Source organism: Myxocyprinus asiaticus, chromosome 35 (assembly GCF_019703515.2).
Source record: "Myxocyprinus asiaticus isolate MX2 ecotype Aquarium Trade chromosome 35, UBuf_Myxa_2, whole genome shotgun sequence".
NCBI lineage: Eukaryota > Metazoa > Chordata > Actinopteri > Cypriniformes > Catostomidae > Myxocyprinus > Myxocyprinus asiaticus.
The window spans coordinates 40,870,096-40,883,216 of NC_059378.1; the positions used below are offsets into that span (position 1 = coordinate 40,870,096).

General features: G+C 40.8%; 1 protein-coding gene across 1 annotated transcript in view; it reads right to left on the bottom strand.

The window, feature by feature from the left end:
- The window catches only part of LOC127426524 (CLIP-associating protein 1-like), a 110,599-nt gene that overhangs the window by 17,313 nt on the left and 80,165 nt on the right, over positions 1 to 13,121 (bottom strand). Inside the window, exons 28-34 of the mRNA XM_051673390.1 lie at positions 10,338 to 10,361; positions 9,877 to 10,109; positions 3,029 to 3,092; positions 2,903 to 2,905; positions 2,630 to 2,793; positions 2,384 to 2,462; positions 1,854 to 1,997 (exon numbers count right to left, since the gene is read on the bottom strand). Of these exons, the coding sequence (XP_051529350.1) occupies positions 1,854 to 1,997; positions 2,384 to 2,462; positions 2,630 to 2,793; positions 2,903 to 2,905; positions 3,029 to 3,092; positions 9,877 to 10,109; positions 10,338 to 10,361 (711 nt within the window). The remainder of the gene's footprint in view (positions 1 to 1,853; positions 1,998 to 2,383; positions 2,463 to 2,629; positions 2,794 to 2,902; positions 2,906 to 3,028; positions 3,093 to 9,876; positions 10,110 to 10,337; positions 10,362 to 13,121) is intronic.

A 13,121-nucleotide genomic window follows, 5' to 3' on the forward strand; every position in this document is an offset into this window, starting at 1 on the left:
GAACCTTGTATCCTATCCAGCTGCGATCATAAAAAGCCAGGTTAGAACACAGTATAACGTGACAGGAATTTTCAATAAAGTTTGATTAATATGCAATGCAGAAAAAGGTGTTAGTGGCACAGAAATCAAGTTGACATGCTGATTGATTGAGAATGTGATCAAACTTCAAAACCACCCCGATTCTGTGAAGGACAGATCGAAATTCCAACTTTGTTCCTTATTTCTGACAGCAGCAGTGTTAAAAAAGCCCAAAACAGTGTAGTAGATGACCTCTGAGTGACCATGCTTAGAGGTCATAAGTTAAAGGTCAAGGTTCGGGGGTCACTACCTGCTTACATCTCTCCTCCACGTCACTTCCCCCTGGCAGGGAGGCCACAGTCGAGCTCCTGCCCGACACCTCCTCATTCACCCAGCTGTGAAGGCTCTGACGGTAAGTACGAGACACATCAGAACACTTCCTGTATTGGCTGTTTATGCACGTTTTCCACCAACAGTGTGTCGTGCAGTATTAGAGGAATGTTCCAGGTTTAATAAAAGTTATGTTTAATCAACAACATTTGTTGCGTAATGTTGATTACCTCTAAAAATTATTTAAACTCGTCCCTCATTTAATTAAAAAAATCTGGGTTACAGTGAGGCACTTACAATGGAAGTGAATGGGGCCAGTGCATTTTAAAACACTGTTTCAAAAGTATAGCCACAAACATAAACATTAAATGTGTTAACATGAATTTAATGCGATAAAATTGCTTACCTTATCTGTGTAACTTTGTAAATCCTTTAAATGGTAAGCGGGATTATCGTACTAAAATCATGTTAACGCGCATCATTTTTACATCTTGTGGCTATACTTTTGGAACAGTGTATATTGTAACTAAAGCTGTTGAAATTAACACGTTAATGCATGCGATTCATTTTAAATATTTAAGACGTTAATTTTCCTTAATCGCGATTGACGCATTTACCAATTTTCCCATTAGATTCTGCTATTGTATTCAGCTCCGTGTGAGATCTGGTTGGAACAGTGCAGAACCTTTGCGCTGTGTCCAGGGTCATTACACATTACACAATACACACCACAAACAATTAAATATTTTAACTGACTGACAGCACTAATTTTAACGTTTATGGATTCGCCCCATTCACTTTGACTGTAAGAGCCTTCCTGTAACTGATTTTGCTTTTTTTTTGTTTTTTTTTGTTGAAATTATTTTCTTTGATAATCAACATGTGTTGCAAATGATGTTGATTTAGGTTATTAAACCTGTAACAAAATGGAAACTAAATAAAAACAATGTCGTTAACTGGACTAAAAATAAAAACTTGGCATTGGTGGAAAAACAGAAACTCAACATTATAAACTTTTCAACTAACAATAGTGACAACACTAGACAGCCCTAAAGAATTGAACGCCCATTTAAATATCAGTTAACGTATTAACTTTGTGATGTCCTCACCAAGTACAGTTTTAAAACTACAAATTAAAAATACCTAACAAAACATTCCCATTATCACGCATTATAAATATTTCGCATACGCAAACATAATTTACAAATATAATTTGGATGTTAAAACAAGTTCTCAAAACTACTACTAAAACACGTAATCAAACACAACAATGCGCCATGTTTTTTTGGTGGGCGTAGTCAGTAACATCATCGCTCGACTCTCAAGTCAGTGGAAACGCAGGCCGGTTCTGAAAAATGTCTGTATATCTCTCCTGCCAAACACTAGCATTATTTCCGTGGAAAAGCATGACCTGATTGTCAAATTCTTTGGGAGAAAGATGAATTAATAAAATGCTTTGATTCTAGAGAAATATCACACCAAACCCGTCAGTAAAACTCACTGACCTTTCTAACATCTGAGCTCTTTGGTTCTGTTGTCCATGTGATGATTCGAGAAACAGCCAATCGAGTCTCGCTCGAATTAACGAAGTCGGATGGATCCATCTGTCTCGACAAAGACTCAATGTACTTCAGGATCGCCACCTTCACCTGCACACATTTGATTGGTAAGAACGTGTAAGATCAGTTTTGGCAGTTTGGAAATAGCATTATCCGTTTAAAATCAATTGGAAATTGTTTTTTCCAAAAGTCAGATTTACATGAACGATTGCTGCAAATATATAAAGGAAACAACAACTAAATAATTCCTTTGTCATTTGTACAAAAACAAAACAGACATAAATATTAATATTTAGTTAGTCAGAAGTTAGAAATACTGGTATATTTAAGGCCAGTACATTTTCTCAATTCACCCACCTTTGTGGCAAAAAGTCATTTTTGGAGATTGCCGATCAACTAAAAGGTTGGCGTGACACAGTCATAACGGCTCTAAAGCTCGTTCAGCTCGGAAATGAGAAAATAAAGATGTGACCAACCTTGAGGTTCGGAGTCTGTGTTTGATCAACAATAAATCTCATCAGGATGTTAAACTGCTGATCGTATGGAAACGAATCCCTGTGAAAGACACAAAAAGGACAAACAGACAAACACAGATGTTTGCTACAGGGCAAAAACTCAAGACTTCATAGAATCAAATGACGTAAACTCTTGAACTGTTTATATTACAAACTAAACTCGTTTCACTGGTAAAGTTTGTTTAGGTTGGAAAAGCCGGTTCAGACCTGGTAACATCTAGGGCCCGCTGAACTTTGGCCTGAACGGACCCCAAAAGATCGGCCCCCATTTTCTTCAGCAGCTGCGTGAGCAACACAAACAGCCAATCCTGAAGCTCTTCTCTGTGTATTGTGATGAAATCCACCAGTGTCTCCAGAAACATACTGAACACCTGACATCAAACACACACACATTAGTGTGTACACACTCCTGGAAATATACTTTTGGTTAGTATTCTACAAATATTATTTGTGGTATTTGTTTGAGTTTTAAACACTTACTCTCTGATGTAACAGTCCAAACCAGCACAAGAACATGAAACACAAACAAGTCATTAGCATTAGAGGCCGTAAACATGCACAAATATCACATATTTTGATGAAATAGCTGGTCTTATGAAATCTTACCTTGCTGTGTGGATCTGCAAACATTCTGGTGAAGATTTCACAGAGTCTCTTCAACTCTACACGACTGAAACACAGAGACAGCAGTCACGTAAATTATCATTATTGTAATGCAAAATAAAGCAGCAATTATGGGGCCAAGCACCAACCATTTCACAACACTAAGCACAACAGAGTTCACATGAGCTTACAGAGCAAACACACATCACATTACAAGTTGCCCCAAGATGGATTCAAACCTACGCCTTTACGTTCCACAGGAAATGCACAAACCACTGCACCACATAGCCACAGTCATCAAAGGGACAAACCAAGCTAAGAGTAACCACAGCCAAGCATAGCAGTCAACATGATCAACTTCATATTCATTTAACTTTTCAACAAAGAAGAAAATAATAATTTGATTGTGGCAAAGGCCAGCAACCATTCACTAAGCACAATACAAAAATCTCCAGAACTACAGAAATTTAACTGCATGACTTGGACGTGCAGATTGGGATTTGAACCCATGACCTTTAGAATAACAGACCAGTGACTAACAAACTGTGCCAATAAATTGACGCAGCTCAATCATGGCAAAGAGACATGCTGAGTTCAGAGTCAAATCAAATCAAATCACTTTATTGTCACTCAACCATATACACAAGTGCAACAGTGGGTGAAAGTCTTGGGTGCAGTTCCAAGCAACATAGCAGTGACAGTGATGAGACATATACAAATTTACAGTAAACATCAGATTTACACAACACAATTTACATATCTAATATACACAATTACACACAACACAATATATAAATAATAATATACAATGTACAGTATACAATACACACAATATAGAATACACATACACACAATATAGAATACACATTATACAATAAAAATAGTATATATAAAATATACAATAGGTTGTGAACCCAATAGGTTATTGACATTCAGGCTGTCGGTTGATAGTCAGTTGCCAGTGTGTTGTTATGAAAGAATATAATTTCTATATAATTCTAAATATACCTGTAATTCCAGTGTGAGATTAATAAGATTAATAAAGTGCAATGCTGATGTATATTGATCATGAGAGATCAAGAGTTCAAAAGTCTGATTGCTTGGGGGAAGAAGCTGTCATGGAGTCGGCTGGTGCGGGTCCTGATGCTGCGATACCACCTACCTGATGGTAGCAGTGAGAACAGCCCATGGCTCGGGTGGCTGGAGTCTCTGATGATCCTCCGAGCTTTTTTCACACACCGCCTGGTATATGTCGTCCTAGAGGGAGGGAAGCTCACCTCCGATGATGTGTCTGGGAGTTCACACCACCCTTTGCAGGGCTTTGTGTTTGTGGGTGGTGCTGTTGCCATACCAGGCGGTGATGCAGCCAGTCAGGATGCTCTCTACAGTGCTGGTGTAGAACCGTGTGAGGATGTGGTGGTTCATTCCAAACTTCCTCAGCAGTCTCAGGAAGAAGAGGCACTGATGAGCCTTCTTCACAACAGCCTCAGTGTGGACGGACCATGTGAGTTCCTCAGTGATGTGGACACCGAGGAACTTGAAGCTGCTGACTCTCTCCACTGGTGCTCCATTGATGGTGATGGGACTGTGTTCTCTGTCTTTTCTCCTGAAGTCCACCAGAAGCTCCTTGGTCTTGCTGACGTTGAGGGAGAGGTTGTGCTCCTGACACCAGCATGTCAGAGTGTGCACCTCCTCTCTGTAGGCTGTTTCATCATTGTCAGTGATCAGACCTACCACCGTTGTATCATCAGCAAACTTAATGATGGCATTGGAGCTGTGTGTTGACACACAGTCATGTGTGTACAGGGAATACAGGAGTGGGCTGAGAACACAGCCCTGCGGGGCTCCAGTGTTGATGGTCAGTGATGAGGAGATGTTGCTGCCCATTCTAACCACCTACTGTCTGCTTGACAGGAAGTCCAGGATCCAGCTGCACAGAGAGCTGTTTAAGCCCAGAGCCCGGAGTTTCACATCAAGCTTGGAGGGCACTATGGTGTTGAATGCTGAGCTATAGTCTACAAACAGCATTCTCACATATGTGTTTCTTTTTACCAGGTGGAAGAGAGCAGTGTGTAGTGTAGATGCAATGGCATCATCAGTGGAGCGGTTGTTGCGGTATGCAAACTACAGTGAGTCCAATAAGGCAGGCAGCACAGAGCAGATGTAATCTCTGATTAGTCTCTCAAAGCATTTGCTGATGATGCGGGTCAGAGCAACAGGATGCCAGTCATTTAAGCAAGTGATTTTGGATTGCTTTGTTACAGGCACAGTGGTGGACGTTTTAAAGCATGTGGGGACCACAGACAAGGAGAGGGAAAATATCCGTAAAAACACTAGCCAGTTGGTTCGTGCACGCTCTGATGATGCGGCCAGGAATACCATCTGGACCCGTGGCTTTACGAATATTCACCCGTTGGAAGGATCGGGTTACATCCGCTACAGAGATGGAGAGTGAACTCAGAGAGCCTCAGGGTGCGTGGTTTCCTGCTCACTTATACTCCCATACAGTTCCTTGTGTGCTTGGTCTGTGTCAGCTTGTGGGGGGATGTACACAGCTGTGATAATGACCTCTGTGAATTCCCTCGGTTGCCAGAACGGTCGACACAGAAGCATGATAAATTCCAGATCAGGAGAGCAGAATGACTTGATAGAATGTACGTTCCTCTGATCACACCAGGATTTGTTGATCATAAAACATACACCACCACCTCTGCTTTTAGAGCTTGTTGTCTAGAGACTGAACATTTGCCAGTAGAATGCTGGGTAGCAATTTGCGCGATGTCTTAGTCTGACGAGAATGCTGGCTCTCCTTCCCCTTTTCCGGCTATGTTTCCGTGGCCGGGCTGCCCAGACACAGGGCTCCGCTGTCATGTTTAAAAACAGTGGGTCGGCATTGAGGTATTTAAAGTCCGGTTTTCGGTGTGCTATTGCAGAACCAATGTCCAAAAGTGTTTGTCTATTGTAGACAATAAGGCAGAAAACATCCAAGACAAAAAACATAAGAATTGTAGACAAAACAAACAAAAAACTGCAATATTGGGACGGAGCCGCAACACAGCAGCCATACTCGACGCCATCTTAAACTCACTTAGAGTTAGAGATGCTACTGTAGAAATTCACTGTCAGCACACAAATGTGGGTTATCTTTTGAACTGTAGGTGGCTTTGTCTCCAAACTGCTCAGGTATTCTCAGGACATGATGTCAATAATGCATACCAGTTTTCTTTTAAATCTGACAATGATTTTAAAAGATATCCTATTTTTTACTCAAATATAATATGCCAAAGAGAATTGGCAATATGCCAATACCAATGGGACAAATTGGTAATGTTGAAATCCTCATGACCAAAGGAAACCATAGATACCAAGCTCAAGATTTTTGGACATACGGATCAAAAGTTCCAGGCAATTTTTTTTTTACATTTCTTGGCCCATGGGTGATGCTGTCACCAAACTTTGCATGTACCGTCAGATCATAGTCCTAATAAAGCATGCCAAGTTTTGTTTTAATACGACAAAGCATTGCTGAGATATGAAGTGTAAGCGTAGTTCTTTCATAGTCATCATCATTGCACAATATTTCATGTAACCTGTTAGCCAATCACATTTTAAGTCCCCCTTTAAAGGTCCTATATCAGCCTTTCCTCTCTGCTGTTCAGTGTGCTGACGTTGCTACTTCTGCTCTACCCGGTGCTGGGAGCCGTGCGCTCCCCTTGTTACACGTTATGCCTCGCTACTCCAAGCATCAGCTGCTTCATGTTAGATTATTACTCATCTCGATGTTCATGATCCCTCCAGCCAGTCTCCATCAGGAAATATGCTAAGTTCTCAGTCTTTTCTTCTTTTGGTGAACACGGGTCTCACAGATCATGCAGGTGATCATGCATCCTGCAGCATGGCGGCCGCGCACGCGTGTAACTGAGCTTAGGTTCATAATGTCCATCTGTTCACTCAGCATTTGCATGTCTAAATGTACCCCTCATCGGGGAATCAAGATACAATATTCATGCACATCATCAGGCATAGTACTTAGCGTACATGGTTTGATTATATTCATTAGGTAAGATCATACTCTCACGTTTCGTTGGTCTCTCCTATAGCACAATAATCATTAAGCGTCTTTTGAATTAATATGGTTACTTCCGCATTCTCCTTAAAGGGGAAGCATCACTGCTGCTACATGTCCTGGCTCTCAGCGTAAAGCTTTGCTCTACATATCTGTATTTCATTATCAATTCAATTCTGTCTGCGCTCTAATACAAGAAATTACCAAGCAATCCAGGAATTAATTCCATATCCAGCATGTTACATGTTTCATTTATGAGAGCGATCTCGCATCATTACAGCGCAAAGATGGGTTAATTAACTATTAATTATTTTATCAGTAATACACCATGAAGCTTCTAAACTATGGGGCTTACTACACAATGGGGCTTTATCACAAATGTTTGTAATTCCAAGTTTCATTACACAATTTTCTGCATACATTTCATTTTCTGCATCTGCTGGTCAAACCATAAGCTCCCCATTATGCTTTCTATGTTAGTCATCAACATACGTGTTCACTACTTGCTCATAGTAGGGGCAGTAACATTTAGTAGCAGGTAAGTAAGGTATTCGTATGACTTTATTGAAATAATAATAATAATAATAATCACAGCTGCACAGCAAGAGCACCTCAAGGTCTATCAAAATTCACGATAAAAGCTGGGCGCTGGTTTTCTCCTGCAACAAGAAATTAATCCACCCAACACTCAAACCATCAGCATGTGCACCTCTCATCAGCAGTAAGTAAACTTCATCATCCTAAAATATCTGGTGGTGGCCTGGGATCATGATCATGCATTTGTTTCACGTTTTACCATTGCAAAGGTATTGCACAAACCAAGCCTGCGCTAATCGCTAGGGCTCAAATCTCAAACATGGTTTATCCTTTGGCAAGGATATTGCACAATCAATGTTCACCCTAATCGCTAGGGTTCAAATCCCAAACATTATTTATCCTTTGGCAAGGATATTGCACAAACAATGTTCACTCTAATCACTAAGGTTCATATCTCAAACATAGTTTACACTTTTGCAAGGATATTGCACAAACAATGTTCACTCTAATCGCAAGAGTTCAAATCACAAACATTGTTTATCTTTTTGCAAGGATATTGCACAAACAATATTCACCCTAATCACTAGGGTTTATCTCTCAAACATTGTTTATACTTTTGCAAGGATATTGCACAAACAATGTTCGCCCTAATCACTAGGGTTCCTATCTCAAACATTGTTTATCCTTTTACAAGGAAATTGCACAACAAATGTTTGCCCTAATCACTAGGGTTTATATCTCAAACATTGTTTATCCTTTTGCAAGGATATTGCACTAACAATGTTCGCTCTAATCACTAGGGTTCACATGCATTCAGCAAGACATTTACAAACCTGCACTCATTGATTCATTTAAAGGTCCAAATTAATATTTTGCTTATCTTTTTCAGATCGGACTCCTTGACCATGAAGACCTGTTCTGTTTAGTCATTTTCTCTTTTTCTTTTTGGGGGAATCAAATGAAAGCTTTTCTTTTGAGGTAGGCTCCTCATCCCTGCCACCTTCCATCCAGCAGGATTTGACAGTTCGAGTTAGAATCTCAGCGGACGGTCAGATGGGGTTTATGCCAAAGACTTACAATTATCAATTGTCTTGCTGTATTCCTTCAATAATAGATTCCGTGTATCCAATCGGTCTTCTGATAGAAATAGCATGACATCCTGATTCATGTTAACTTTGCAATGCCGTAATTTTAAACAAAGGCAAGAATACAAATTCTGTACTATAATTTCTGTGTACGGCTCGGTCTGGAGATTATTTTAAAGTCATCTTTTGTTTAGGCAAATTGTACAAAGTTTGAAGGAATGATATTGATTAATGACACAACACATGTCATGGGCAGAGTTTTAATGTAAGGTTTGCTTTTCAGTCTTCATGAGCAGTGTGTTCAGACACAAAAATAATTTTACTTCTAGGACAAACATTTCAAAAGATTAGCAGTCATGTGGGCTGGGCAAAACTTCACGCATGGTCGTGTAGGGGGGCTCTGCAGTGCCCCCTTTAAAATGGGTGTGTAAGACGGCCTTTGTAGCACCCCCATTTTCACCTACAGTCACCAAAATTGGTACATATATAGTTCTCATCAAGCCAGACAACTTTCATAATTATAGTCATTAGGTCCGCCCAACAGAAAGTCAGCCATTTTGGCTTTTTTGAATATTGCAGTCTCTGAACTTTTAAATACTCCTCCTGGGTGAGTCATGAGACTGTCACCACATTTATACAACATTATGCCAAGGCATTGAAGATGCTAAACTGTTAACAGAATTGTATATATCGAATGGTGTTGGCATGGTGAGGCATTAAATTAATGTCAAAAAATGGGAAACAGGAAGTGTCTCCTATCTTCTGTGTGCAATGTGTGATTTAGATCAGAATTGAGATGTACGTTTTGTCTTGGGGGCTAATCACATGGATTTGACTATTTTGGGTCACGGTCATAGCGCCACCATCTGGCAGCAGGACATGTTGCTCTTACAACAGACTTTAAAATAGTCCTCTTATACTCAAACTGCTTCAAAATCATTTAGGATAATGTCAAATGCCAAATGCATGTGTCCACCTTGCATTGTTTTCCAAAAGCCACCGGGTGGAAATGGGCAAGTTGTGCATGGGCTCGTCATCGCTGCTTGCAGCTATGTTATAATATTATTATTCAGTGCTTCCCATATTTTGTTTTTCAGCTTAAGTTTCTATTAAATGTAGTTTGTAGTTTATGGCCATACTTGCAGAACTCAGTATCTTGTTACCTGAGGACTCTTTGGCTCTTCAGAAGGTTCTGGAGTCCCAGCAGCCCTTCCTTCCTCTCAGACCAGTTGGAGCTGGCACAGTGATTCAGAACTTCAGCCACGTCCTCCGTCTGACGCAGGTAATGCGGGATCCCTCCGTAAGAGCGTTCTGAACATGCGCTGGACGCGTCACTGTTGGCATCATCATCAGAGTACATGCCAGGAGACTCATAACGGCGGCGCATCGGTCTCGGCTACAACAGAGAAGGATGAATAAATTATATAATCAATCATGACATCATCCAAATGATGTTTTTTTAAATATATTATTATTGAGATTATAAAACCATGCATGCAGATTCACCCATCTACAGAGTTTGTCTGGAATCTCACAGACATCAGAAATAAATAAATGAAACCACAGATCAAGTGAAATAATTATGATGAAAAGTGACAGTTTAATGTGAATAAATAATAACTACCTTATTCCTGGAGTCTCCTAACAGCTGATGAGGTCACACAAACACATCGAGAGAGGAAAAGACAAGCACAAATAATGTGAATATAATGTGAAATATTAGTCAGACTCTAGTGCAATAACCTCAACATTACAGAATACTGAACAAATCTATTTTAGATGTTTTACTCTATGGCAAAAATGTTGTCAGGCACACTTCTGCATGATTCAACACAACTCATAGTTCATTTTGAGTTATTTACTGCAGGATTGTTTTAGGGGTTAAATTAGAAATAATAACATGATACTCCGCACCTTGTAGAATGTGCCAAAAGTATATTTTTTTCCACCAACAAATCACATTTATCTGAAATACACACTGAAATAAACATAGTGTATATTTTCTTTATAGAATGATACTCTAAAATAAGAAACAAGAAATGGCAGACATTTATTTTACTATTACAACAAAAATAGAAGTGAAAATGTGTTGTCCAGTATTCTGGACATTTGAACAATGTTGAACCAGATTACACACATTGCATTTTCATATAATTACAACAGGATAAACAAGAGGGTTCCCACTCTTTTCAAGGCATTTTCCAGAACATTTCCAGGACATTTTATTTGCCCAACGGGTGTAATATTTAAGCAAAAACACACGAGAGGTCATGGTGTATATTGTGGTTATTGAATGGTTATTTTGTTTTCTGAATTCATTACATAAATTCATTTTGAAGTGTGCAGCACATACAGATTATATATTTATTTAATTAAATTGTAGCCTTTTGCAGATTAATAATCACACTAAGACATACATCACAGTTTTAATTTGATTATTTGTGCATTCAAACATTCTTTTTAGTCCCAAATATGTCAAATTCCGAGACATTCCGAGTTTTATAGCTAAAGCCATTTTTATGACTGGATTCAGCGATTCCGGCTGAGTTTTCCACATTGCGTAAATCATAGGGCCCTACATGTGGTAACCGTGATATAAGCCGACTCGAATCATTAATTTATTATTAGTCTGACTGTCAACCATTGTCCAAGGTTTATAATTAATAATAATTAATAATTTTCTTTATTTATCACACATTATACATTTGCACATATACGGTGAAATTCTTCTTTTTCACATATCCCAGCTAGGCTGGGGTCAGAGTGCAGGGTCAGCCATGATACGGCGCCCCTGGAGCAGATAGGATTAAGGGCCTTGCTCAAGGGCCCAACAGTGGCATCTTGGTGGTGCTGGGGCTTGAACCCCCGACCTTCTGATCAGTAACCCAGAGCCTTAACCCCTGAGCTACCACTGCCCTACTGAGCTACCACTGCCCTACTATAACTCAAAACACAGCAGCTATGGTAGAACGAAAAAAATCATATTTTCACTACATCAATACTTAAAATTCTTTAGTCGAAGCAAAGCAGAGATGACAGCAGATGAGCAGAGAATGTACTGTAGGTGACAGGCTTCGTTCATGACAGTCAGCCATTGATGCTGACAATGTGCAGCTGCTGGAAGGGACAAAACGATACTTATTTGTGTATTTGACACCTATCCCGAGTCCCATTCATTACCATGATTTGTACATGTAAGAAAAACCATGTTAGCCACACAGTCAAAAAGTTTTATTATACTTAAATATTTTCAAGGAAAAATAATAAATTTCCAGGAAATTAAGGTATTTTTCTAATTTTCCATGACTGGAAAACGTCATGGTTACTGGTGTAATCTCCATTCCCTGAAGGAGGGAACGAGACGTTGGTGTTGGTTCTAGAGGAACACCTGCCTGTAGAAATGAGAGGTTGGCCCAAGGGCTGAAAAGACGGTGACAGACCGGCGTGATGACCACACGACGTGTCCCGTGGTGCCATGCCCATCTCGGGACTCGAGTCTCCAGCTAGTGCTGAAGCGGCCTCATATGCATCAACCCGAGCAGGGTGGCCACCACCGAAGATGCCATATGCCCCAGGAGCCTCTGAAAAAGTTTCAGTAGAACCGCTGTTTTCTGTTTGAACGCCTTCAAACAGGCCAGCACAGACTGGTCACGCTCGTTCGTAAGGTGCGCCGTCAAGGAGACTGAGTCCAACTCCAAACCGAGAAAAGAGATGCTCTGAACCGGGAGGAGCTTGCTCTTTTCCTAGTTGACCCGAAGCCCTAGTCGGCTGAGGTGTGAGAGCACCAGGTTCCTGTGTGCACACAACATGTCTCGAGAATGAGCTAGGATTAGCCAGTCGTCGAGATAGTTGAGAACGCGAATGCCCACCTCCCTTAATGGGGTAAGGGCAGCCTCTGCGACCTCCGTAAAGACGCGAGGAGACAGGGACAGGCCGAAAGGGAGGACTTTGTACTGATACGCCTGACTCTCGGACGCAAACCGTAGGAAGGGTCTGTGTCGAGGAAGGATCAAGACATGGAAGTACGCATCCTTCAGGTCTACCACCACGACCAAATCTTGATGCCGGACGCTCGCCAGAATGCATTTTTGCATCAGCATCTTGAACGGGAGTCTGTGTAAAGCCTAGTTCAGAACTCACAGGTCCAAGATTGGCCTCAACCCACCGCCTTTTTTCGGTACGATGAAGTAGGGGCTGAAAAACCCCTTCTTCATCTCGGCTGGAGGGACAGGTTCTATCGCGCCCTTCTATAGGAGGATAGCAATCTCCGCGCAAGGTAGCAGCATTTTCGTCTTTCACCAAGGTGAAGTGGACACTGCTGAACCTGGGCGGATTCCCGGCGAAGTGATTTGCGCCGGTCCGGACCAGCCCTCGTGACAGATTGGAAAGCGCAAGCCATGCGTCCAAG